Source organism: Blastocystis hominis (genome assembly GCF_000151665.1).
Source record: "Blastocystis hominis, Singapore isolate B (sub-type 7) whole genome shotgun sequence assembly, scaffold_0".
Taxonomy (NCBI): Eukaryota; class Bigyra; order Opalinata; family Blastocystidae; genus Blastocystis; species Blastocystis hominis.
In genome coordinates, this window is record NW_013171815.1 from 1,306,280 (window position 1) to 1,331,513 (window position 25,234).

At 45.9% G+C, this 25,234-nt stretch overlaps 11 protein-coding genes; 6 read left to right on the plus strand and 5 right to left on the minus strand.

Annotated features, from left to right (window-relative positions):
- Window positions 1–127: 127 nt before the first annotated feature.
- On the minus strand, window positions 128–1,046 carry GSBLH_T00006067001 (uncharacterized protein; the record flags this gene model as incomplete). The annotated part of the gene is made up of 5 exons (XM_013038630.1): window positions 128–192; window positions 245–412; window positions 444–923; window positions 954–990; window positions 1,023–1,046. The coding sequence occupies 5 exons, from the start codon at window positions 1,044–1,046 to the stop codon at window positions 128–130; spliced, it is 774 nt and encodes a 257-aa protein (XP_012894084.1).
- Window positions 1,047–1,681: 635 nt separating this feature from the next.
- GSBLH_T00000427001 (uncharacterized protein) lies at window positions 1,682–2,399 on the plus strand (the record flags this gene model as incomplete). XM_013038631.1 has 6 exons in its annotated part: window positions 1,682–1,843; window positions 1,876–1,953; window positions 1,984–2,088; window positions 2,118–2,159; window positions 2,189–2,249; window positions 2,281–2,399. The coding sequence occupies exons 1-6, from the start codon at window positions 1,694–1,696 to the stop codon at window positions 2,397–2,399; spliced, it is 555 nt and encodes a 184-aa protein (XP_012894085.1). The 5' UTR covers window positions 1,682–1,693.
- A 33-nt stretch (window positions 2,400–2,432) lies between these two features.
- Window positions 2,433–3,612, minus strand: GSBLH_T00000428001 (uncharacterized protein; the record flags this gene model as incomplete). The annotated part of the gene is made up of 5 exons (XM_013038632.1): window positions 2,433–2,487; window positions 2,523–2,840; window positions 2,869–3,168; window positions 3,200–3,322; window positions 3,353–3,612. 5 exons carry the CDS (start codon window positions 3,610–3,612, stop codon window positions 2,433–2,435), a joined length of 1,056 nt encoding a protein of 351 aa, XP_012894086.1.
- Window positions 3,613–4,459: 847 nt separating this feature from the next.
- On the minus strand, window positions 4,460–5,459 carry GSBLH_T00006068001 (uncharacterized protein; the record flags this gene model as incomplete). Its single annotated transcript, XM_013038633.1, has 5 exons — window positions 4,460–4,497; window positions 4,522–4,778; window positions 4,804–4,949; window positions 4,983–5,193; window positions 5,215–5,459. The coding sequence occupies 5 exons, from the start codon at window positions 5,457–5,459 to the stop codon at window positions 4,460–4,462; spliced, it is 897 nt and encodes a 298-aa protein (XP_012894087.1).
- Window positions 5,460–5,474: 15 nt separating this feature from the next.
- On the minus strand, window positions 5,475–5,994 carry GSBLH_T00006069001 (uncharacterized protein; the record flags this gene model as incomplete). Its single annotated transcript, XM_013038634.1, has 2 exons — window positions 5,475–5,789; window positions 5,821–5,994. The coding sequence occupies 2 exons, from the start codon at window positions 5,992–5,994 to the stop codon at window positions 5,475–5,477; spliced, it is 489 nt and encodes a 162-aa protein (XP_012894088.1).
- Window positions 5,995–6,887: 893 nt separating this feature from the next.
- GSBLH_T00006962001 (uncharacterized protein) lies at window positions 6,888–8,495 on the plus strand (the record flags this gene model as incomplete). Its single annotated transcript, XM_013038635.1, has 4 exons — window positions 6,888–7,342; window positions 7,371–7,534; window positions 7,565–7,743; window positions 7,776–8,495. The coding sequence occupies 4 exons, from the start codon at window positions 6,888–6,890 to the stop codon at window positions 8,493–8,495; spliced, it is 1,518 nt and encodes a 505-aa protein (XP_012894089.1).
- A 6,176-nt stretch (window positions 8,496–14,671) lies between these two features.
- On the plus strand, window positions 14,672–16,922 carry GSBLH_T00000429001 (uncharacterized protein; the record flags this gene model as incomplete). Its single annotated transcript, XM_013038636.1, has 3 exons — window positions 14,672–15,138; window positions 15,172–15,611; window positions 15,643–16,922. The coding sequence occupies 3 exons, from the start codon at window positions 14,672–14,674 to the stop codon at window positions 16,920–16,922; spliced, it is 2,187 nt and encodes a 728-aa protein (XP_012894090.1).
- A 1,970-nt stretch (window positions 16,923–18,892) lies between these two features.
- On the plus strand, window positions 18,893–20,247 carry GSBLH_T00000430001 (uncharacterized protein; the record flags this gene model as incomplete). XM_013038637.1 has 1 exon in its annotated part: window positions 18,893–20,247. The coding sequence occupies one exon, from the start codon at window positions 18,893–18,895 to the stop codon at window positions 20,207–20,209; it is 1,317 nt and encodes a 438-aa protein (XP_012894091.1). The 3' UTR covers window positions 20,210–20,247.
- Window positions 20,248–21,125: 878 nt separating this feature from the next.
- On the minus strand, window positions 21,126–21,871 carry GSBLH_T00000431001 (uncharacterized protein; the record flags this gene model as incomplete). The annotated part of the gene is made up of 4 exons (XM_013038638.1): window positions 21,126–21,276; window positions 21,309–21,439; window positions 21,472–21,546; window positions 21,578–21,871. 4 exons carry the CDS (start codon window positions 21,869–21,871, stop codon window positions 21,126–21,128), a joined length of 651 nt encoding a protein of 216 aa, XP_012894092.1.
- A 725-nt stretch (window positions 21,872–22,596) lies between these two features.
- Window positions 22,597–24,224, plus strand: GSBLH_T00000432001 (Aspartate ammonia-lyase; the record flags this gene model as incomplete). XM_013038639.1 has 1 exon in its annotated part: window positions 22,597–24,224. The coding sequence occupies one exon, from the start codon at window positions 22,597–22,599 to the stop codon at window positions 24,160–24,162; it is 1,566 nt and encodes a 521-aa protein (XP_012894093.1). The 3' UTR covers window positions 24,163–24,224.
- Window positions 24,225–24,276: 52 nt separating this feature from the next.
- GSBLH_T00000433001 (uncharacterized protein) lies at window positions 24,277–25,233 on the plus strand (the record flags this gene model as incomplete). XM_013038640.1 has 3 exons in its annotated part: window positions 24,277–24,428; window positions 24,462–24,542; window positions 24,576–25,233. The coding sequence occupies 3 exons, from the start codon at window positions 24,277–24,279 to the stop codon at window positions 24,676–24,678; spliced, it is 336 nt and encodes a 111-aa protein (XP_012894094.1). The 3' UTR covers window positions 24,679–25,233.
- Window position 25,234: the final 1 nt, after the last annotated feature.

A 25,234-nucleotide genomic window follows, 5' to 3' on the forward strand; every position in this document is an offset into this window, starting at 1 on the left:
TATTTTCTGATTCTATGAAACAGAAAAAGCAGGTCAAGAAAAATACGGTTTGCTTGGAGCGATTTTGTTACATGTTAGGTCTTCTGTTATCCAGTCATAGGATCAGATTCTTCATACATTAAGTATGTCAAAGTAGAGTCTCCAGAAGTACGTGGTTCGGCTCCCTTTGAACAGTTGCGTATGGTAAAGGACCTATAATAGAGGAAACTCGAATTGGGGATAATAACAGATTCTATTTTCCCACAATTTGCAATTTGGAAAGATGAATGATCTTGTATCGCTCCATTAAAACTTTCATCACCGATTGTGATCGATTGTAGGTTCGGCAAACTATTGATTTCAAACTGCTCCGTATTCCAGAAACTCGAGGGACCGATTTCGAAAACAGACAATTTCGTTAAATGAAGTGATTCTAAATAGCACGTTGGCAGCAAAAGAAGTACCATCTAACACCAGGCGAGGCGATTGGAAGTTGAATCCCTGGAGGACGATCCGCTCTAAAGAAGGACATTCTCGAATCTCAAATTCATCAGAATACTGAGAAAATGACTTTCTCCCAATAGAAACAGAGCTCAGCTGAGTACATTTGGAAATGCTGAATCGATAGCCACTCTGACTAGATAAACCCTCAAAACTATTGTCTCCTATTTGAATCTCCTTCAACTTCGGTAAAGTATTCAATACAAAGGAATTTACAAATTGGAAGCTGTTACTCTCGATCTGTAAAGAAACTAAGCCAAAATAGTTTTGAATTGCGAAGCTCGTTTGATTCATAGTATTACAAGCATCTTTCCCAACATAGAACACTTCAGTATTATTTTTAATACGTGGAACATCGTAACAATATTCAGCGACAGGAAAACTCGGCAAAGGCCTCCAATGATAAACAAATATTATGGAAAGAAGAGTACAGACAATACAAACTACGATCAACTCCTCGAATTCACACCTACGACTAATACTCTCCCTCAAGCAGTATTTTTTATTTATCTAAAAAGTAGTCAATAGAGTGTGCAGTTTACCGATTTCTCTTCGATGCTATCCATTTGTAAGATATCTGCTTTTCCAATAATAGGACTTATTCTTGTTATGTGTCAAATCCTCTTTTTTCCAAATTGAACAATTCTCGTCTCTATTTCTTATAGAATATTAGCCTGCATCGCGTGAAAGCAAACAATACCAACAGAAAACCTTTTCTTGTGAGATCCAGCTGTTTCAATGGAGATAACTCACAGTCGGGATGTATTATCATGTGGTAGTTCAGGGACAAAGAAGGGGATAGCCATGTTGTTGTTTCTTTCACTACGTTCATTCTGTTTCTATAGACAGATCCAGTCTACTGTGTTCTATTGCTATATAGTGTTTCAACAAAAGGTTGTGTTTGAACTATTCCGTTTTGTAACAGCTACAAATGAATGACATTCATGATATAAAATAAGTAGTAAAATGGCTGGGTGGAAATGAGCTTAGTTAAGGAACACTCATCAAAACCACTGGATAACTTGCTTCGATACTGCTGCATACTATTTCTAGAAATATATGCCAAAATATATATATCGATAAAGAAGATAATATGAGAGATGAAATAAAAACGGCAGAAAGGATTTTGGAAACAAGCTCATTTTATGCTCTCCAGATTTGTATTACGTACTGTAACCATTACAGATCCTGTTTCCCTTAGTTTTCTACTGCAATGCCTCGAGCTCTTGTTGCTGTTTCTGAAGGATCCGAAGAATTGGAAACCATTGGTATCGTCGACGTGCTACGACGTGGAAAGGTGAATGTTACACTTGCATCCGTGGATCATCAAAAAACTGTCAAATGTAGCAAGGGAACGATAATAGTAGATATTTTGTTTCTATTTGATTTTCGTAGACTGCGGATGCTCTGCTGAAAGATGTAAAAGACGAAACCTTTGATGCCATTGTTTTGCCGGGTGGTCTTCCTGGAGCAGTAGGTTTCTGTCGTTTTTGCCTGTTGTAGGAACATCTCCGTGATAGTAAGACGCTTTCCAAGCTTTTAGAAAAACAGAAGGAAGAAGGACGCATTTATGCTGCCATCTGTGCCTCTCCCGCTGTTGTCTTTGCTGTATTGGTCACTCGAATCTTCTTTCCTAGTCTCATAATCTCTTGGAGGGTGTAAAGGCAACCTGCTATCCTGTTCTTTCCTTGTGTCCCGTTAACTGTAGAGCTTTAAGGAAGATATCGAGCACTATGTGAACGACAAAGTGGTCGTTTCTGGGAACTGCAGTTTGCGTTCCTTTCAGTTTCTACTCCCTAGTCACATCCCAAGGTCCCGGAACTGTCGCAGAATTCGCTCTTCAACTCGTGGAGTCGCTTTGTGGGAAAGCGACGCGTGCCTCTGTAGCCAAGGGCATGATTTACAATTCGTGTGTTTGAGGAAAACAAACGAGGATGGATACAAGACCTTCTTTACCGCAGATCCCGACAGCTAGATCCAAATCGCGAACCATCCCTACATTGAACACTTCCTTCATCACACGCTGAATCACCGTGCGTGACACGCCTTCCGCTCGAAGCACGTCCATGCATTTCATTGCTTTCTCGTCTACGACCGAAGCGATCTTTGGGTGGCGATTGGAGTATTCTCGCTTCCCTTCCACAACCAGAGTGTATTCTCCCTTCAGAACCAGCTTCTCTCCATCTACATTGCCGATCGTCGTGTGCTCGATCGATTCGTGAACCTTCGTTAGCTCTCTGCAAATGCACACACGACGATCCTCCTCCAAGTACCCTTTCAACTCGTTCATTGTCGATACAATGCGATGGGGAGATTCGTACAGAATGGACGCATACCTGCTTCCAGAGATCTCCTCAAGTCTACAACAAAGATGGAGCAAGCTTTTACACTTCACAGCGAGCTTTCCCACTACGACTGATAAACCCGTAAAAACTGAAAGGGGTGGAGTAAAATCCACTGCAAATCAGAGCGCAAATCGCTGCGTTCGCTCCGGGAATAGGCGTCACGCGGAACTTGCCCTCCACACACGTCTTCACTACAAGAGACCCAGGATCCGATAGCAAGGGAGTTCCTGCATCGCTGGCAATTGCCACAGATTTGCCCTGTTGCAGTTGGGAGAGAACGAACGAAAGACGAGCTTGCTCATTCTCCTGGTTCAACGATATCAATTCACGCCGGATTCCAAAACTAGTCCGTCACTTGCTAGCGAAAATGAAACCGAGATAACAAAAAAGCTGTAGTTCGCGTATCTTCACACAGAACAACGTCCGATTCTTTTAGCACACTCAGTACGCGATCGCTGATATCACTCAAACAACCGATGGGCGTGCTCACGAGATGTCTAGATAGAACCTGACTGAACGATGACTACAGTGTCCCTGGAGATACGAAACAAGGCTTTTCACAGGAAGCAGACAGAAATCGATGAAAAGCCTGTTGCTGCTTCCATAGGAACCGGATACGTTGTGGATATTGTATAGATCGAGCAACAAACATCAAAATGACATTAAAAATACATACACTACCAATGCGAAAGTGAATAGTGTGTTGGTACATATTCATTTTCGTGAGTCGGGGAGCATTCCTCTGTTGAGCAGTATCCCTCGTCAAATCCAATGCACTACGATTCATTCTGCACCTTCAAACAAACTAAATGATATCCCTTCGAATTGTCACTCGAATAGAATTGCCCAGGACCCGGACTTTTAGACTCACGTTCGGACTTGCTATCAACCAGTCCTTTAAGAACGGAGAGAGAAACGCACTCTGAAGCTGGGAGTGATTTGGAGGTCAAGATGCACTGGGTTTTGGGAAGGGTCACGATCTACTTGGCACTCCACTAACAGCGTCTACCGAGGATTGGGAAATAACCTGCACCTCCTTTTCCGAGGAGGAGGCCATTTGGAGGATTGTTCCCTTTTCGAATGCAGAAGAGTTCGCTATTATCTCCACGAAGCAAATTGAATCCACACACTTCGAAGAGCAGCCAACCACAGTTTCCTACTTTCCATTCCTCCTCAGTCGCTCCAGTTCCTTCGTCCTACTCCTTACACTCTTTCTCTTACCAACTACGCCCTCCCATCTACATCAATTACGCTCAGAAATGTGTACCGGAGACAAATCGATTTTCGTAAACTTCGACGTGAGTCAGAATTGACAGATGAATTCGACAGTTTCCTGTTCTTATTGCTCTTCTTCTCCTCCAGCAACTCTACGTACGAAGAGGGAACCCAGCCGACCTAAGATTTCACACACACCCAGTTATCGCACTTTTGTCTTCAGCGAGCACAAGATCCAGCTATCAGAAAGAGAACCGCCATTCCAGAGGATAATATTTCCTGCTTGAACAGAAAGTTGGTTTGTGTCTGTTCCGGTGAAGTCATATAGTACCTATTGCATTACCCTGATACAAGCATTCAATACGCGGAGTTTCCCTTTCACCTCTATCATTTCCTGCTAAAAGTGTGAAACAAACACGTCATGCAGACCAAACATGAATCAATCCTGCTCGTGTGCCTATCTGTGAATGGCTATTCCCACTTGGACCTGTGTACAGCTTGTCGCGTTCAAAATCAAAGAACAATCCACTGACGTCCTCCAGTCCGTAGTTATCCGAGGGGTTCATCGAGCGACTGTCGCGGAAGAACAAGTGTTCTCCTGTCAGCAGGTCAAACATGTCGATCTTTCCTGTACGAAGGCGGTCGTTGTAATAGCACACCAAGATGTCCTGCGTCTCCGAGATAAACGCGATATTCTCGTAGGTGTTGTCTGCATAGGGATAGCTCTTCTCCAATCTCCTAATCACCCGACCCATGGCTGTACGAGGCTTTTCTCGCGAGATGGCGATCGTAAATATCGATGGAGGTCTTGGAGAACACGAGGAAGAGCTCCTGGTAGTTCAGAAACACGATCAATTTGGAGTCGAAGCCTTGAGGCGGAGCTAGATTCACGATTCGATTGTGAACCATCTAGGGATGGGATGTGCTGCGGAGGTGGGCTACGCTGTAGATAACGAGACGGTGATCTCGCTGCTTGATGAAAATGTACTCTTCGAAAACCTCCAGAAACTCCACCTCGTTGGTGCTGTGAAGGAAGAAGTTGGCTCGGTAGATGATTTCGCCTGTGTGGAGAGCGAGTACCATGATGGGCATCACCAATAAGTCGCCTGTGGGAATGAAGTGCGCTTCCTGCGCCACCAGAATCATCCCCTTTCTATCGTTAACTCGCACGAACCGCATCGACCCCACGCGCACTTCCTGGATTCTTTCATCGGAGATCGAGTAGAGGAAGGAATAGTCCCGCTGTCTCCATACCTTGTATTCGCTTTGTATTACACCGATGTGTTGTTTGTACTGCTTCGAGGCACAGAAGGTGATGATGACTTCGTTGTATTCGTCAAACTCAAAATAGCTCGGAGATGTGAAATAGTCGTCCTGAAAGAGAAGCGTTCCTTCGCTCAAGTCGCGCTGGTCGATCATTCTTTGGATTAGAGTTTAACGCAAAGTCAACTCCGCTGTCACACTGCGACATTGTAGAACGTTCTTTCCATCCACACAATGGTACGACACGATGATCAGCTGGTCATTCAAGTGATTCACGAAAACTGTTTGAATGATATCGAACTTGGAGGGGTTTAGAAACATGTGGCGACGATAGGATCGACAGTCATACGCTTGGCACGCCCCTTTCCGAGAAAGAACAATCAAATACTCGTGGAACTGAACGATGTCACACACGCGAGAACGGCTGCAGAGAGGAGTACCGTAGAAAAACCGAATATACTCAGAATCGATGGTGTCAACTAGAATCTATCTTTTGATTTGTTCTGCTTATCCGTACCTTCGCATGCAGTCGATCGAGAGTATGGGTCGACGGATATATCACATGTGTGGGACAGAAATACAGCTTTCTTTGAAATACTTGGTCCACCAAACTGACCTTCGCTTGTTCTCTACTGTTTGGTTCTGTGTAGAATAGCGAGTCGAATGCAAATATGTCTTCTTCTTCCTCCATTATTGAAACTTGTCAAAAAATAGTTGGAGGGAAAAGTTGGAAAACAAACCACTCCAATACTGGCGATTATTCAAAGTGAAAACAAGGCTAGTAGAATATTCTCCAATATTCACGGTCAATATTCTATCTGTATATGCTTGAACAAACAAACAAACAAACAAACAAACCAGCAAGGCTCATTATAACAGGAACGAAAAGGATCCTCGAAATATTCTTTTGGGAACAAATTACACTTCCCATTCACTCTATAGGAATTCGCTGAGAGAGGGAGAACAACAAAGCAATATCAAAACCATCCAAGTAGTTTTTTAGAGAGTAGCACCTTTTCTATTTCCATTCCCATCACTCATATTCAAATCTAAATCATCCACTCCATAATCAAAGCTCAGAAAACTATTCTATTTTCTCAATTATGGCGTCTCGCAATGATTCTGGGTTTCAGCGATTCAAGACAGAAATTGGGAGTAGTATAATCAAACAACAAGTGTCTCTCGATATTGGTAATTAGAATATGTTGCATGGATATTTCTCTAGATATAGAAAATAAATGCATTAATGGATGCACAAATATTTGTCTTGTGCCTCATTTCAGCACTCTTCGCGATATTCGACTCAATTGCCGTCAGTGTGAGGTTCTGTCAGTGCATGTAAACAATGTATGAATTGGATAGTGGGAAGTCTAACGCGTTAGGTTCCAGCGCGCTTTTCTTACTTTGATTACATGGACAAGGTGGTGTATGACACAGTACGTGATTTAAAATCATACTATACAATGCTTCGTGGTGGGTTGGCAATATCCTTTTGTTGATACTATTTTCTGGTTTCTTGACTTGAACGCATCGAAGGACGGCGAGTTGATAATCGAGATACCCCAAAGTGTGAAACTGACGTTAATGAACCGTGGAAGTTATATGGGGCTGGTGAATCGTCTAAACCTAGAAGAAGAGCAAAGTCGTGAGTACGACTCTTCGAAAGATCACATTGTTATTGAGCAGTATTCCAGCACAAACGAGGCCGAATCGTTGCGTTCCATTCCTGGTTTCAAGTTGCCTCCCAGCGATCACAAAGTGTGGAGTGGCGTGTACCAGCACAACCCTCTGGAGATCCAGATCCGCTACACACTGAAGAATCCTGAAGTTGGAATCTTTTTTCGCACGGACCCCACTCCGCACGTGTATTCGTGGAGTTCGTTTTTCTCTGGCAAGCAGGAGGAAAGTCTCTGTAACGGAGTGAGAACGTGGGTGCCGTGCATCGACAACGAGCTGGAGCGCTGTCTTTGGGAGCTGGAGATCATCGTTCCTTCGACCTTCTCTGTGTGGGCAAGCGGCAAGCTGGTAAAGAAAACACTGTAGGGCGAGGTCGCGTGTGCTCAGTAGAACGAAAGGCGATCAGAAAACCATCTTCCTCTTCTCCTCTCAAACGCCCATGTCCGCATCCTCGATCGGATTTGTGGCCGGCGAGTTCCACGAGCAAGTGAAGACGCACGAGAACCAAATCATCGCTGCGATTACGCGAGTCCATCACTACATGATCAACTATGGTAGTGTCCGATGGGCTGACTGATGGATAGCCGCGGCGACCGTCGACAAGGCAGTCAGTTTTCTCGATAGTATTATCATGAACGATTCGATTTTGCATTATAAGCTCATTCAGTCGACCGTTGTGGCGTTCGTAACCGATTCTCCAGAGCCCTACTCGGTCTCGTATGGACTGATTTTGATCAATCGCAATCAGCTGATCGGAGAGAAGGTACTCTGAATCGGTGGCTTTATCATGAGCAGGACTTCAGCCATATCCCCGAGTTTCATCATTTGATTTGTCTCTGTCTCGCCTTCCAGTACTATGGAATCTTGATCCAGCCGCTCACATGGTCGGATAGCTGGATTTGCATGGGAATCTCTTCTTTTCTGGGGATGAAGTTCATGGAGTATGCGTTCAACAAGGAAACGGCGGACTATTTAACGCTGCGATTTCGAGATGCTGCGTTTTTCATCGAGGATTTGATTGCTGGAATCTCGACGGACCAGGGAAATCGATCAACCATCATGAACAATCGTCCGTTGGCCGCGGGGAATGGCGCTGTATTCTCGAATTCCCCCTTTTTGACGCCTCTGTTCTTTGTGAAATCGCCGATCGTGATTTCTCTCATCTCGCAGCAGTGCGGTGAGAGCTACTTTTACCAGTTGCTTCACTCGATGATTCACACGTGCTATCAGCGATTAGAGGAACAGAGCGCGATTCATCAAGCCATCGTGATGCTGCTGCCTCTCTCGAAGCTTCTTGCCAAGGGGACGAACGACTCGAAGCCCAGCGATCTGTCCTCCTTTCGCTCCTCTCTGCAATGGATCGAAGGAAGTGTGCTCAGTCGCTCTTCTCTGGATATGCGTTTTCCTGAGCCTGCTTCCAAACGTGTCCGTACGATCGAAACTGCCCAGTCCGGAGCGGGTATGAAGAGCGAAGTGTCTCATTCTCAGAAGGATTATCCCAGTTGGCTTCGGTGAATTCTGCGCCGCATGTTCGGTTCCAGCAAGACATCGAGATGCCAAGAGATAACGTTTGTTTGGAGCGTGTGTGTGACGTAGACGAGCATCCGATCCCTCCTGTCCCTAGCAAACGGTTCTGGAGATGAGGACGAGCGATGTTGGTTTGCGCAAGCAGTCTGATGACTAGTGTCCATTGCTTCCTCTGTGACGGAGAGCATAAACTCGCATTTTGACATGTTTGGCAGTCGCGAGAAGCCTATCCAGACAACGAATCCTTACGATACTTGCGATGTGACGATGCTGGGAGAGAATGCGACGATTCCTTCTCTTTCGGGAATGAAGATTCCTATCTGTTATGCGAATGGAAAGATGCCACGCTGCGAGAATCGAGGTGGCGATTGTGGAAGTAGGTCGCAGCGGAGTTTTTTAATGTATCAGAGTGGGATCCAGACTTTGAGAACGTGAAGTATTTGAAAAACATCGTGACGAATCTATCCACAGAGTCGTTTATGTGTTTGATTTCGGATAACTTGTCGTTCCGAGACGATAATTTCCAAACGATTATGGTGGAGCGAAACGGGTATGATCGCTTCTATCTTCAGTTTTCGTTCCGAAAAACACAAAAGATATCGACCTTGCATCTGGAGCGACTGAACAAAGACTTTGTAAACAAGAACATTATTTCGATTGAGCGAACGGAGGGAACCGGAATCTACATGGAAATGCTGGACTTCACGAACAATGATCCCTACATCGATCACACGTATTCGCAGGCAAAATCGCACGTAATGCAGGATGGTGTTTGTGATTCGTAGAAGCAAGAGAACGATAAGAAAATGGATCAGACCATTTTCATTCGTCCCGATCCCTTGCATTCTTGGTACGCTTCTTTCATCGTGTGCCAGACGCTCCGAATGTGGATAAGCACCTTTGAGAAATGTCAGGATACGTTCGATCGCGTGCTGGCGCTGCGGTCGTTGATCTTTTTCCAGCAGCCCGCGAAGAAGAAGAAGTTTCAGGATAACAAGGAATACACCAAGCAGCACGCGTTCTACGATATTCTGATGGAGAAAATCAAGCAGGGCGAAAATATAAAGCTGGAGGACTTCTTCAAGAAGCGACTGAAAGACAAACTGAATGATCCAAAGAAGAAGCAAGCCTATCTGAATAAAGGCGAGCCTTGGAACGATTTGGTGATTCCTGAAGACTACAAAAAAGAGGCCAAGAAGAAGATGATGGAGAAGCATAAGAGCGTTAAGAGAGAGAGGAGCAAGCAGGATATTATTCCGGATATTGGGCCGATCGATGTGTTTGACGATGGAGTACACGAAGACTTTTTGTAAGGGATTATGGAATTCGGCCTACCTTGTAGAGGAATCCGACAGGAAGCGCTGCTGTCGTTCGTTCAGTGGCAACGTTGTTCGCCTGCAGACGAGCGCCCGGAAATGCAAGACAAGGGAAAGACCGATCTGATGAACTTCTTCAAAGTGTACCAGTACGACGATTCCAGCATTCGTCCTGTGATTTACGACGACGATGAATGCATGACCCGTCGAGGCATCATCACAAGTCTCGCTCTCATTCGAGATCATGACGAGTCGGAGTGAGTGGAAGCATTGAGGATTAGTTTTACCCCCAACGACATTCTCGACTTCCTTCTCGACCAGCTGCGCTCCCACGACTACGTTTCCTCTCCTTTGGTCTACGATGCGGACGAGGAATACATCGCTGCCCTGCTTTACTCGCTCGCCTCGGTGCAGACGCGAGCGATGTACGAGTGCATCTCGCATCTCGGCGACCTGCAAGGAGACAACTCGCTGGGAGAAAAGCAGCTGGAGCAATGCAACGAGGTGATTTCGAGCTTCTTTTCGTACCCTTCTCCGTCCTTCAAAGGAGCCGTTCTGGTCGCTGCACTCTATACAAAATCTGTGTTTGAAATGAGCGGTCGATTCCCCGTGTCGCCCATTTTCACTCACTACATCGAGCATTCGTATCCTGCGTAGACCTTTTTGTTTCCTCTATTGACTCTGTAGAGCGGTTCGCTGCGAAGCCTATCGTTGTTTGGTGCGTGTTCTTCTTCGAAAGGAGAACAATTCAAGGGAGTGGGTTTCCTCGTTCCTTTGGATTTTGAGTCACGCGCAAGCAGATCCGGACCCATCCGTTCCTGTCGCTTTCCTGGATTATCTCCTCAATCCAGAAGTGATGAACCCATTTGTCCCTATTTCGGAGTTCTATTTGAAGACAACGCGCATGCAGAAGCCGATTCTGCCTTCTTTTGAGGAAGGCAACACGGATGGCTTTCTGCTGGCCGAGAAGATTTGGGAACTGCTGGGATCTCGCAGTCGCTTCAATCCGCAGTTCCGAAAGCTGCTGTTTATATTGTACAAGCAGTTGTTTGGAGTGGGGAAACCGCAGGTGTATGGTCCGCAGACCCGAAGGTTTGGCATAAGCGATATTTCGTTTAGTGGAACGCAGTTAGAGCTTTATCCCGCCATGGTAAGAAAGGAAAGGAAGAGTGAGGGATAGATCAACACGATTTATATTAATAAAGGAAAGGAAACGCCGATTATTGAAAGAGAACGACGCATTGGTAGGGAAAGGGGAAAGAGTCAATGATAGATTCGCGACAATTCAAGAGCAGCTCGAATTCAATTCGGGTACGGTTTAATACGAGTAGTATTCATCGTTCTTGTTTTGTTTGTTGGATATAGTGGAGTTAGCGGGGATTGAGAAGAAGTCTTTTTTGCTTGGGATGGATGGAAAGTGAGAGAGTACATTTTTAACAAAAAAGCATGCATTAGATTTGATGTTGTTCTAAAGGAAATTAAGCCACTTTGCATATCAAGATGGGTACAACCATATGTCTACACCTTTCTTTCATGTTTTGTTTTCTATGTAGCCAACTCTAGACCTTGATACTCTTGTTCATTTTTATCAACAAAACACGTTTTGATTCCCTTTTTTATACTCTATTTCAGGCGGAGTCGGCACACGGTTGGTCTTCCATGTGCACAACTTAAAGGATCTCTGCACTTCTTCATCTCCGCTATTAATGACTCGCAGTCAGCCAGACTCAGCTTCGTATTAAATCGAACAGCATTCTTGCATGCCTAAAGACATATTATGTGCAGTATTCCTCCCATACACGTTGGGCAAGAAGTCGACGAATGGATGGAGGCGAATACAAGTGATATTGGTGTTCCGATACATGAAGAGAAGCAAGGAAGTCAATGTATTCCAGAAAGTCACTTCGGGTTGTAGCAAATCCATCAATTGCAGGCACTCTCTACAATGAAATATCCATATTGTTTTGACAGTGAGAAGAACAGTCGTTGGATTTTGAATCGCCACCTCATATTTCCAAAAGGATAGCAAAGATATGTAATGTTTCACTGTTTGGACTTGAAATGCGGATACTGCGCATGTTATGTGTACTGTTTTCTCAAAAACAATCTCTTTTCTATCCGTCAATAGCATTTCTAGGTAATAATCTAAATTCACTCTTTCGTGAGCTGCATGCTATGTGCTATTGAGTAAGAATAATAATGAACCTGATCGATGAGGTACAGAAAAGATGAAGAAGATAGGATTATAAAGCTATCAAACGCTTGTCCGCAGAGTCTACAGTTGTTTATTTCCTTTATATCATTAATCGGTTCTATAGAACATAGGCTTCTTGTTGTTGGTGTCTTTGTAATGCTTGCTGTCGATATTTTTGTGATGCTTGGTGTTGGTGTTGGCGTTGGCGTTGATGTCAGCATGTCTTGTCTGTAATAATGGATATGGAGATGGTTTTGTTCACTTGATTCGATCACCTCTACAAAATCCTTTGACATGAAGGAAGGAAGTGTTATTCCCGATAAAGAATGATCGATTGTGGAGGAAAGAGTTTGTGTAGGATCATTGATAAATATAAAAATGAATGGCTTTCTAAAAAGTCAACTACCACCCCGATTTGTACTGGGATGACATGAGATGAGGCGTCATTGAATGGCTCTGATTGTGATTTCTACAATTATCATGATCGAAAGAACATTGGTACTGGAAAAAGTAATTCCATGTTTTGTCAATCTCTTTAAAATTTGAATTGTTTACCCAGAGAAGAGGGAATGAATTGTAGTACACTGCTCTCTTAGGAAGATACGTTTGACTACAAACTAGAAATAAGAAGCGAGATAATAGCAGCAGTTACATGGGGATGAAATGTAAATGACTAGATTCCTCTCTTTGTACAATATCAAATCGCGAACTAAAGGGTAAACAGAGAGAATTGCGTTTTCTGGGGACGATTTGGAAGGGAATGAAACGATCATTTCGCTTGTATTGCTGTCAATTCTATAATGAATCCAAAATCGCTATTTTACAAAGAAAACGAACAAGAACAAAATGCAATGTGAAATCTTTGAATACAGTCGACGATATCTGTTATCCAGTTTTCATCATTCTTAACACAGAGCTCTCTGTTAAGGATCCACAGATTTGAAATAGGATATTCTTCTGGGGGAAAATATGTCTTCAGAGAGTGGAGAGATTGTAACAACGGTTCCTTTCCTAGGAGTATTCTTGGAAAGTGTTTGAATCACACCTTTTCGTAGTATCTAAGGAGAATCAACTTATTGTACCTACGATCGTCCTACCATGGCTCTCTTTGTTTTTCGAAGCAATACAAAGCTGAGCAACATAAGATAACGAGCAGTAAATGGCGATTTGCTCTTCATCAATTGCTCTTGAATCGTCCATGATAGATATCTCGTTTTGCTCCATGTTTGCAGACACTTGAATCGACGTAGATCCTCTCTTTATTGATAGAAAGAGTACTATGTAGTAGATTGCAGAGTTTGTTTACATGTGCTGAGAAGTGAATTATTCTGACCAAATCGATATCCAGACTGGATTTCATTGATGGTTTTCACACTAAGTCGATTCATTTTGAGGTAATAGCATTTCCCTCCATCATAGAACACTTATTCCATAAAAGTGCGTATTATGACTTCTCATGATCCCCTCTTTGGTAGAGTAATCATTTGAAGCAGTTTGTATAGCTCATTATTATACTCCCAATGATTTAGGCTTCTGTAGTGTGTATACGATTCCTATACATTGGTTGTCAACTATCGTGTAAAAATAGTTTTCATTTTTGCAACAGAGGGGATTTCGATGTATGAACTGTTTTCTTCCCTTCCCATCGATTTTCCCATAATCGCATAGTGCTTCAGTCCCTGATAATATATTTAATCTTTGTTCTGATATGTGAAGTGTAATTAACGAGAATTGTGTTACAATACTTGTAAACTATCAGAAATGTTGATGGTTGTAAAAATTACATATCCCTATAGACACGACAATCAGTGATTGTTACAATACCGTATCATTCATCACTCTTGAAAGTCCATTTCCCGAAATGACAATCAGCAGAATCCTCACGCAATTCCTCTATGATACACTGTACACTTTGTTATTTCCATGTACACGGTCAGTTTTTGCTTGAATGATGCAGATCATAGCAAACACGAGATACTTTGCTAAAGCGACTGTCCTACATTAGAGCACCACAACCACAAGCTAAAATAATCAAAAGTAGTTAATCACCTGCCATATCATCATGTACCTTTTATGACGGATTTCAAAATAGGACCCATCATGTGCATAGCTAATTGTACCTGTTGATAAAAAAACTAGATTCATCAATTTTGGTGGCATTCGTCAAACTGCTCGAGACGCCTCCTCCGATCGCACTCTACACCTTTTCATCATTTATTTCCATCTCCGTCGTTTCCATGCAAAACTTCAGTTTCATCAATTCAGCGATTGTGAAGTTATTCAATCGTTGATATTCATACATTATTTGTGTACAGTGTAAAAAACTATAATAATCATAAAGCAGTTATCGATGCATTCTTGCCTCCTTTTCATATTTTTTTTATTCGAATCCTAATATGTCGAACGCATCTGTTATGCATGTAACTGCCACTCCTGCCTATGCTCATCCTACGAATCCTGCTGATGAGGTGAAGGTGGCCTACACAGCTCCGCTTCCTACTGTTACTGCAATGTCAAGGACTCAGGCATCCATGGACAAACTTGGAATCGATGCAACTAAGATGGAAGTGGAAGAAGAGCTTAAATCCTATAATCTTGAAGTGACTGCCGAGAACTACATCGAGTCGTTCAAGAACTGCAAGGATTTCTCTAGTATGGAACAGTTGCGAAAGAAAGTCAATGAAGAGGAACATATGCTTCGTCGCGTCTATGCTAAGAAGGCTGCGCTGGCTGACAAGCCTCTGCTCAAGGAGAAATATCCTCTTTTGGTGCCTGTTTTTGGAAATGAGGATATTTTCGATTGTGTCGCGCTCAGCAAGGAGGAAAAGAATACTCCAAAGGCCTTCCCATTGGAGGGAAAAAGAAAGAGTGCTGGAACGCGATCCATTGTCGATCGAGCTGGCTTCGCCACAAACTGGAGAATTTTTAGTGAGAATCTTCTGACACTCGTTAATTGGGATAATGTGTTTGTTGCTGGAGGAGCAGTGCTCGCTTGTCTTCTTCCTCCTCCTCCTAAAGCTACCAAGAACTACAAGTGTCTTCGAAAGTACTTCCATGAAGATGTGTATGCTGGATCTGATATTGATCTCTTCCTTTATGGATTGAATGAAGAAGAGGGAAAGTAAGGATAATAGGGTTCGTTTTTGAACGATAGGAAAAAGTTGAATGAGATTTATGAGGCTGTGTGCAACGAGATTCCTTATACTGCGCTGGCATTCCGTTCTGCTTATGCCATCTCGATTGTTTCTCAGTTCCCTTATCGCCACATCCAAATTGTGCTTCGTCTCTATTCCTCGCCTGCGGAAATTCTGATGGGCTTTGATGTCGATTCCTGCTCCTGCGGATTTGATGGAAAGCAAGTGTACATGACTCCTCGTTGCCATCAGGCCTTGATCCGCCAGATGAATACAGTGGACATGACCCGTCGTTCTCCCACGTATGAGCTTCGCTTAGCCAAGTATGCGGACCGTGGATTTGAAGTGGAAGTTCCGATGCTGCAGCGAGAAAAGATCGATCCGATGATCTTTGAGAAGCCTTGGGATGAGGTGCGAGGATTGGCCAAGTTGCTGCTGCTGGAGAAGCTCCGAACGCCCGGTAAGTTGTAGTTGAAGGGAGTGATCGATAGAGGCTCGGTATGCGTATCGCCAGCGAACTGCAGGTCCGAATGCTAATTTCTCGTACAAGGTCGATTCAATGATGCGAGATCCCTATCTGAAAAAGCGTCTCGAGTTCTCTCCCGAGAAGGCGTCGGATTATTCCACCGTCTTCCTTCCTTGGGGTCCGTCCTGGAACGCCAAGCGAATCCGCAAGTTGATGATGACCAAGGATATCGTGCTGAACAGCGACTGGAGTGAGATTTACAACAACCGTGGATATCACACTCACCCCTGCTGGGTCGGCTCTCTGGAGGAAGTGATTAAAGATTGCTGTGGAGAGTGCCCTGAAATTCCTGCGTCTGTGGATCCTGAGACTTTGGAATGCTTCGTTCGCGGACCTCTTTCGTTCATTGTGGATGATCCGGGTCGCCAGTCGATCGGATCGTTCCATCCGATCACCGATGGAGATTGGACGGATGGCGCCTATTTGAGCAAGGATTCTGAAAAACTGACCGCAGCAGCGAATTGCGGAGACTTGGAGACGATCAAGGCCATTGTTCCCAATCTCTGTAAGGTCGATACTCCCGATGCGCTCGGACGAACTGCGCTGCATCTGGCAGTGCTCAGCAATCAGGTGGAAGCGGCCAAGCTGCTTTTGGACTTGGGTGCGGATGCTACGCTTCATCTGAAAGATGGACGTTCTGTGCTCCATATTGCTGCCGAATACGGATACATGGAGATGTTGGCTGTGCTGTTTGAGAAGCTGAAGCTGTCCAAGAAGGGAGAATCGAACTCGGAGGAGTCGGGAGAGGGAATGGACTTGGATGAGGTGAACAAGAACACACAGCTGTCTGCTCTTCACTATGCAGTTCTGTTTGGTCATGTGGATTGTGCGGAGTTTTTGCTGCAGAATGGAGCGACCTGCGATCGAATGATCTGGTCTGCTGACCACAATGTGGCGGTTTCTGTCATTTTGCTGGCAGCGCACTGCGAATACTTTAGCAAGCAGGTGTCTGTGGATCTGTATGAGCTGCTTCATCGTTATGGAGCTTCGCTGAAGTTGCTCGACAGTGGATTTAACAACGTCATGCATCAGTTGGCGAACTATAACTACATTCACTTTATGGAGTACATCTTGAAGCACGATCCCATTGCCAAGTCCTTATGTGAAGAAGTGAACTCGAGCTGCTTCACTCCCGCTTGTCTGGCCATGTACAATGGATACTACACGATGGCGAAGTTGATGATTGAAATGGGACTGCCTCTTCGTGCTTCGGAGAGTGCTGTGACTCTCACGAACAACCGGTAGGATTCGATGGAATGGATGAATGACGTGTAGAAGACGAAAGGATCGGAACGCGACTCGCTGGGGATTCACTCCTTTGGATGCCTCCAATGTGGCTCCTCCTCTCATTATGGTGGTCAATAACTCCAATGTGGATACGGAAGCCAGTTATAACTTCGTAAGTTTTCGAATTGGATTGTTATGTGTAGTTGAAATTCCTGGTGGAGCATGGCGAAGATGTGAATGAAGTCTGGAATAATTCCACAGTTTTGGATACCATTTTGTCCAAAGACCCGTTCAAGTCTTTGGAAGAAGTGAAGGAAGATATGGAGCACTCCAATACAACTAACAAGCTTCAGATCGATTTGTTGGAAAAGGAACTGAAGAAGTATCAGCCTGGCTCGTACGACTATCTCATGATGAAGGAAACTCTCGATATCACAAAGGCAGCCTCCAAAGCGAATCGAAAACTGACGACATGGAGATTGACCGAATTGAAGATGAGGACAGAATGGCCCAAGAAGGCTTATGAAATGATCGATAATCATGGAGGTATGATGTTCCTTGAGCTGAAGACTCTGAATCCTGACCTGGTTGGCACGCGTAAGTCGAATCGCAGACAGAACCGCATGTTCGGCGATCCATTTGGCAATGCACAATCCACTCCTGTCAAGTGTGTAACTATAAAAGGCAAGACCGTGTTGCGAGGCATGAATCGTATTGAGGCTCTGCGAGAGCAGCATGCAAAGGACCAAGAAAAGAACATGAAGCAAGTGCGTATTCAGAATTCAGGAGAACCAACTGTGAGGGGCATTAATCAGTTCACGATCTATTCTGAAGCGAGTAGTTACGGATATCGTAATAATGGAAATGCTTCCGAAAATGAAACCGAGTCCTACCACAATCTGTTCATCGCCGTCTATAATAGCGATTACGATACTGTGCGTCATCTCTGTACTCCGGACAGCAAGGGTCATTGCACCTTCGTGCTTTGCTGCGGATTGAATCGCTCACCTCTCTCGATTGCAGTGAATAAGGGAGATGTGGAGATGATAAAGCTGCTCTTTGAGCTGATGGCCATGCAGTATACTCCGATCACGATTCATCGTGAGCTCAATCAGACCGGTAAGGTGAGCAACTATGCGCTGGTTTGCGGAGACTATGAGGAAGAGCAGGCGTTCGTCGATCCAAACGCGGATCATTCGCTGATCGTGAACACTTGCGATGTCAATATCAACTTCTTGGAGAAGTACGACTTCGATATGACGGGCATTAAGGAGTATGTAACAGCCAAGAAGGAGAATCAGTCGAATCCTTATGGTTATGATAATGATTGGCAGTATGCAGATTCTGATTCGGACTCGGATTCCGATTCGGATTCTGAAATGGATGTGGAAGATTCTTCCGATATGTCTCAAGTGAAGAACCATGTGAAGGATCACACCGAGAACTGCCATATTCTGCAGTACCTCATCTATCGCAATGACATGGAGCTGCTGAAGCTGTTCCTGGATTGCATGAAGCAGCTGGGTGATACCGTGTTTGAGAAGGACTTGAAGGCGAACAAGGTGAAGCAGGACGAGCACAAGACGAAGTGGTTATTGAATGCTTTGTATGGTGTCGATGTAAATGCGAGCTCGTATTACTACTCGTATCGCAACAGCACTGCAGATATCATTAAGCCACTTATTATGAACGATAACGTTCCTATGATTCGTCTGCTGTTGCATTATACCTTCCTCGGACTGAACGTGTTGCGTGCGAAGGATGTGGAGCCTAAGAAGGATGTGGTGAAGCGTCGATTGGTGAATCATTACGATGATGATTCGGACTTTAGCGACTACAGTTACTCGGATGATTATGAGGACGAGGACGAGGAGAAGAAGGAGGAAATGAAGAAGGTGATGGAGGAGGAGAACGATAAGGAGCTGAATGAGGAAGGAAAGGTGGAAGAGGAGGAGGAAAGTGAATACGCCGATTCGGACGAGGAGGAAATGAAGGCTCTTCGTCAGTTCAAGCAGGAAGGCAAGGCGGAAGTTGATGAAAAGCGCAGCAATGCCATGCATCCCATCCTGATCGCACTGCGCTATGCGGCAGAGAAGTCCTTGTCCTACTTCTTGGATCCCGCCAAAATGAAGGAGGATTTGGAGATTCTGAAGCAGAGCAACGAGGATTTCTCGAAGTACTTCGAGGAGGCCGATGGAATCGACGCTGTGTACGAGCGTGTGTTCTCCTTGAAGTATGTGAAGAATGACTACCGCCTGCTGCTGGAGGCTGCGGCGATGACCGATGAGGAGAAAATCTTCAAGAAACTGGTGGAGACGCTGAAGGGCCAAAGCCTGGATATCGATAAGCTGGTGCATAGAAGCAAGTTCTACCCGTCGCTGATCGAGTTCTGTCTCTCGCATCGCTGCTACGTTGTGGGTCAGTATCTGCTGAAGACCTTCTCGTTCCGCGAGAAGGAAGTGACCGAGGCCTTCTGTAGCCTTTCCCAGACGGTGACCAATCTTCATGTGGATATTACGTCGGTGAGAACAGGCCACAGCCTTACGGTGTGCATGGGATGGAATTCCAGAGGCTCGAGCTCGAGTGATAATGGCATGATGACTTCTCTGTACATCTACAAGAGCTTCATGCAGCTGATCCAGCTCATTCCCAAGGAGTTCAAAGACAAGGTCTTGGACAAGATGATGTCGCAGGTCCTGACAATTAATCGCCCTGCCTTGGTTGAAAAGCTCGTCAAGGAAATCCCTGTGCAGCTGCAGCAGTTCGATGATATCGTGAAGAGCGTGATTGCCTCGAACAATGACACGGCGCTGGGTCTGCTGATCGATTGCATGGGACTGAAGGAGAAGCTGATGAAGGAGAACCCCAACGGATACACGATTGTGGAGCTGGTGATGACGAAGTACATCGAGGATATCATCAAGAACCAGAGAAATAACAAGAAAGAGCGCGAGGATGAGGAGGAGCGAAAGGAGCACACGAAGCTTGTGGAGGACGAGTTCATGAAGAAGACCCAGATGCAGGAGCTTGTTGATTTGTATCGCTTGATGAAGAACGGAACGGGCTCCAGCGCGAAGATGCTGCAGCTCGTGTTGGAAGCGAGCAATGGACAGCAGCGCGAGTTGACGACTCTGGAGGAAGTGCAGGATCGTGTGAAGAGAGATTCCGCCGATATTGCGGAGAATGATCTTGGTAAGAGACGACGTTGCCTGGGAAGAATGGGCAATTTCAATGTGAACTATGTTAACAATGGACGTATATCCATGTTGAGCGGCATGCCGAAGGCCGAACTCAAGAAAGAATAGAGAAGTCGTGATGAATCAGTAAATCCGTAAATGTATATGGTGTGTTTGTTGTTGCAAACAATGAATTGGTATAGTGTGTCGTCGCTCATTACTTCGACTTCTTGGGAAGGATCGCCTAGATCGATAGAAGGAAGGAAGAACGAAATCGTACTCGACTGACGAAGGTCTCTCCCAATTTCAACCCCTTCTTTACGAATGTGTAGAAGATGAGAGCGAAGGAAAGACTGATGAGAGCAAAGCACGTGCTATCTTTCATGCCCTCGGGGGCATAGCGAGAGATTCCATAGCACAAAGCCGACGTAGGAAGAAGAATGATCGTGGCGAATGCTCCCTACACTCAACCCACGCAAGCGCAGCCGTACCAGAGTGCTTCGCTTCTCTCTCAGAACCAATGAATCCGTCTCCTCATCGATCTTCACTAAGTTGAAGGTCAGGTTCAGACAGTCCTCGAAATAGCCGTCGCTGAAGTTGTTGTTCACATACCGAATGATGCTGTAGATTCCGTCGTTCACCGCACCCCGCGTCGTGCGTTTCCCCGTTCTATCTTCGATTCCGCGCCTCGCTCCTACCGCGTATAGTCCGTCTTCAAGGAATGAGAGCTGCTGTAGAGCATCGACATCTCGTCTGCATTGTCGCTCCACAGATTGTTGAACGCCTGCGTGAGGTCCTTCGAATCGGACAGCTCGCTACGCGTGAATCTCCAATCGACAGAGCTACGGTTTTTCCTTCTCCTTCGTCTCCTCTCCAGCCACCTGAGTCAACAGCATATTCTTGGCGAAGACGCTCTGCACGACGTTGGTGCCTACATTCAACGCCGTGTCTGCGCGTACGATCGAGACAGTCGATGCAATTTGTGCGAATCACCGCGGTCTGCAGGCTTCGAATCTTGCCGCCGTTGAGGTCCATGCTGAAAAATCTACTTGCAAGAACCGTGCAACGCCCACTCTCCTTGCTTCACCGGCGTCTCGGTCATCTCCACCAACTTCGCGATGTTTTCGTAGTGCATGTTCTTGCACTCCGCGTGGAAATCGAACCAGAAATAGTCCAGCTTCGCTGCGTTCTCGTCGCTAGCTCGAACGCTCCCCCAACGCCCTACTACTCCTTGCAAGCCGTTTCAAACGCCTCTCCGATCATCAGCTGGTCCTTCTTCTTGTCGATGAGATTCACCACGATCACGCGGCCGTACTTCTGAACCAGATGATCGAAATGGACGCTCAGAAGCGAGTGGTCCTAGCGAGTGAGCCATCGAATGGAAGGCGAACATCGTCCACGAGGATTTTGGGGTTGTATTTCATGTACGGATTCTGCGTCCACTGCAGAGGAATGCTACCACGGATCTAAGCGGAATCGCACGAACTCAGAGAGAACCTGAACGAAAGAAGAAACGATGCCGGAGTCGGTAGCGACGATCTGCTCGGTTTCCACGAAGTTCGCCACATGGCCTTCGGAGTCGATGCCTCGCGTGTTGAAGCGACGACCGTTACGGTAAATGCTGCGACGGGAAATCAGAGTGAGCGTGAATGGCGTGCCGTGGAGAGAGAGAGCGGGGATGATCTTCATGAAACCGAAGATGGTGATTGGAATCAGATCGCGAGGGAAGAAATGCTTGAATGGAGCGAGAGCACCAATAATGGGGGAGTTAAACATAAACATGGGGTCCATCGTTGTAGGGAAGAAGCGATCCTTGTCGTTGAGGCGCTCACATTGTGTATCTATATTGGATAATTCACCAGCAAGCACCTTGAAGACGTCTGGTAAGATCTTCGTGATGAGAATAGTACAAATTTGCAATCGACAAAACTTCCTCCAGCATAGAGATGTACCTGGTGTTTGCATACTCGTTATAAGCATTTGGCACCTTCACGAACTCCACCTTGTTGACCTACGTGGATCAAATGAAAAAAAGGAAGAGATACCTGGTACACAGGCTTTCCTGTGACTCCCTTTCCTATAACAGCACTCTCCGTGATTACCTCCAAGAAAAGTGCTAGAGGTCAGCAAGCAACACATCCATATACCCTTTGACAAAGAATACACACCCAGAATGCCATCAATGTTGATATCGGCAGAAAAAGGCTCTTCGCTATTGAACTTTTCAATCAACAACTTGCCTTCGTTGTCCGAGACTTTCAGAACAGACGGCTTTTCTAGGCATTAGTTTCTCCTCAATTCACTATTAACTCTCACTTGCCTGCATGTCCTTCACAAGGATGCAGTCCTCTTTTGTTTGTATACAAAAACGACTCATTCGTAAAGATGGTGAACAATGTGTGTCCTCTAAAAAACAAGTGCTGGAAATTGACAAAGTGGTGTGGTTCGAAAGTTGGATCTCAAAAATAACAGCAGGGAGTGATAGAGATAAAACAACGACACAGAATTCCCGCGAAATGCATTTTCGTTTCCCCTTTTTCCCCAGTTTCCACATTTATAGATACTATTCTTCCCCATTTTTTCTTAAAATCGCGTATTCACTTCTAAGAATGTCCGCTCTCATTCGTTCTGCGCCTAAAGCTGCTGCTGCTTCTCGTATCTTCCTCCGTGGAGCTGCTACTCGTACTGAGTCCGATTTGCTCGGAGAGCTCCAGGTCCCTGCTGACCACTACTACGGAGTCCAGACCATGCGTGGTTACCTGAGCTACGATATTACGGGAAAGAGACTTTATGACTTCCCCAACTACATCAAGGCTTACGGTATGGTGAAGAAGGCTGCTATCACCGCCAACAACCGCCTCGGTCTCGTTCCTGATGACAAGGCCAACGCCGTCAAGCAGGCTTGCGATGAAGTCATTTCTGGAAAGTGGAACTCTGAGTTCATCGTGGATATGATTCAGGGAGGTGCTGGTACTTCTACCAACATGAACACCAACGAGGTGATCACCAACCGCGCTCTGGAGATCATGGGTCATCCTCGTGGAGACTACGAGTTCATCAGCCCCAACGATATCGTGAACAAGTGCCAGTCCACGAACGATACCTATCCTAGCTCTGCTAAGCTGGGTATGTACCTGGACCACTTCGCCATGGTGGAGCAGATGCAGCTCCTGGTCGATTCCTTCGCCAAGAAGGCTGAGGAGTTCAAGGACGTGATGAAGATGGGTCGTACCCAGCTTCAGGATGGAGTGCCCATGACTCTGGGACAGGAGTTCCATGCCTACTCCACCACCCTTCAGGAGGATGTGGATCTGGTCAAGGAGGCCGCCAAGGTGTTCCTGACTGTGAACCTCGGAGGTACTGCCATTGGTACCGGAACTGCTGCTCACCCCGACTACTCTGCTGCCGCTGTGAAGGCTCTGCGTGAGATCACCGGTTTCGATATTAAGATCGCTCCCGATCTGATCAACGCTTCCTCCAACACCTCCGGTATGCTCTACTTCTCTGGAGTGCTCCGCCGCTGCGCCGTGAAGCTGTCCCAGATCTGCAACGATCTGCGTCTGCTGGCTTCTGGACCTCGCTGCGGTCTCCATGAGATCAACCTGCCTCCTCGCGCTCCTGGTAGCTCGATCATGCCCGGCAAGGTGAACCCTGTGATTCCCGAAGTGGTGAACCAGACCTGCTTCCAGATCATCGGAGGTGATCTGACCTGCTCGCTCGCCTCGGAGGCTGGTCAGCTGGAGCTGAACGTGATGGAGCCCGTGCTCATCTACAACCTGTTCAACAACATCAACATGTTCACTCGCGCCACCAAGACTCTGCGCACTCTCTGCGTCGATGGCATTACTGCTGATAAGGCTCAGTGCGAGAAGCTGCTGAACAACTCCATCGGTATTGTCACCGGTCTGCTGCCCTACATTGGCTACAAGAAGTGCTCGACTGCCGCCAAGATCGCCAACCAGACTGGAAAGTCTGTGAAGGACGTGCTGGTGGAGCAGGGCTTCTGCACCAAGCAGGAGGTCGAGGAGCTGCTGGTCCCTGAGAAGATGACCAAGCCCAACTACATTACCAAGAAGCACTAAATAATGAGTTTCGATGGGAATAAAGAACACAAAGATCCAATCATAGTTATATTTTTTAAGCATGGGTGTTTGTTGCCAATAATGTCCCGATTCTTGCTGATTTTCCCATGATTTATGGTGGAAACACAATTGTGGATTCTTTTATATTTATATTCATTCGATGGAGAACCCCGAGCAAACACAGAACGTGCCTCTTTTAGAGCAAAAGGAGGAGACAAAGACCAAGTTACCCTTCTGCATTTTCCTGCTCTGCAATGGAGCTGTTGGTAGGACTCTGAGGTTGGGATTTTGATGTGCAGGAGCAGGCATTTTGACTCTCACCTCCGCCGTAGGAAAAGTGGGCTGGGGTATGGGTCTCTGTCTGTACCTCTTCTTTGGCCGTAAGTGCGCGAAGATCGCAGGCTAACGTCTAGTGTTTGCTGGTTTCGCAAACATGATGCTTCAGAAAGTCTTCGATTACTCGAAAGAGAGTACCTACTCCGGAATTGCCAAGCATATGTATGGCAACTGGTTTGAGGTCTTTGTAGATGTGATTCAGGTGGGATAGAGGTCTCTGTACAATCCGTAGTTCCTTTATAGTGTGGGTACCTGCTGCGGTTACGCAATCATCATTGCGAACGAGCTCTACCTTAGCGTGTCTTTTATTACCGAAGGAAAGGTGGTTCCTGATAGTTTGGAGTTCCTGACCAATCGTACCTGGCTGCTCGTCATCGTTACGTTCTGTGTGATCCTCCCGCCTTCTCTGATGCGAAAAATCACCGCTCTGCGTTACACCTCGATGGTCGCCATCTCCGGCATCATCTACATCACCATCGTGATGCTGATCCGTGCTCTGGGCACGGACGCCTGCGGTCTGGCCGAAGTCGCCGACTTCTCGTGCAAGGCGGACAAGTGCATGATCGAGGCGGACGCTGCGCTCGCGAACTACACCGGCTTCGAGGAGTGCTCGCTCTACTGCGAGGGCTGCGAGCCGAGCCCGCTCCGCAGCGCGCTGCAGAGTTTCATCGTGAACAAGGACATCTTCGTGGTGCTCCCGATCTTCTGCTTCGGGCATTGCTCGCAAGTGCAGTTC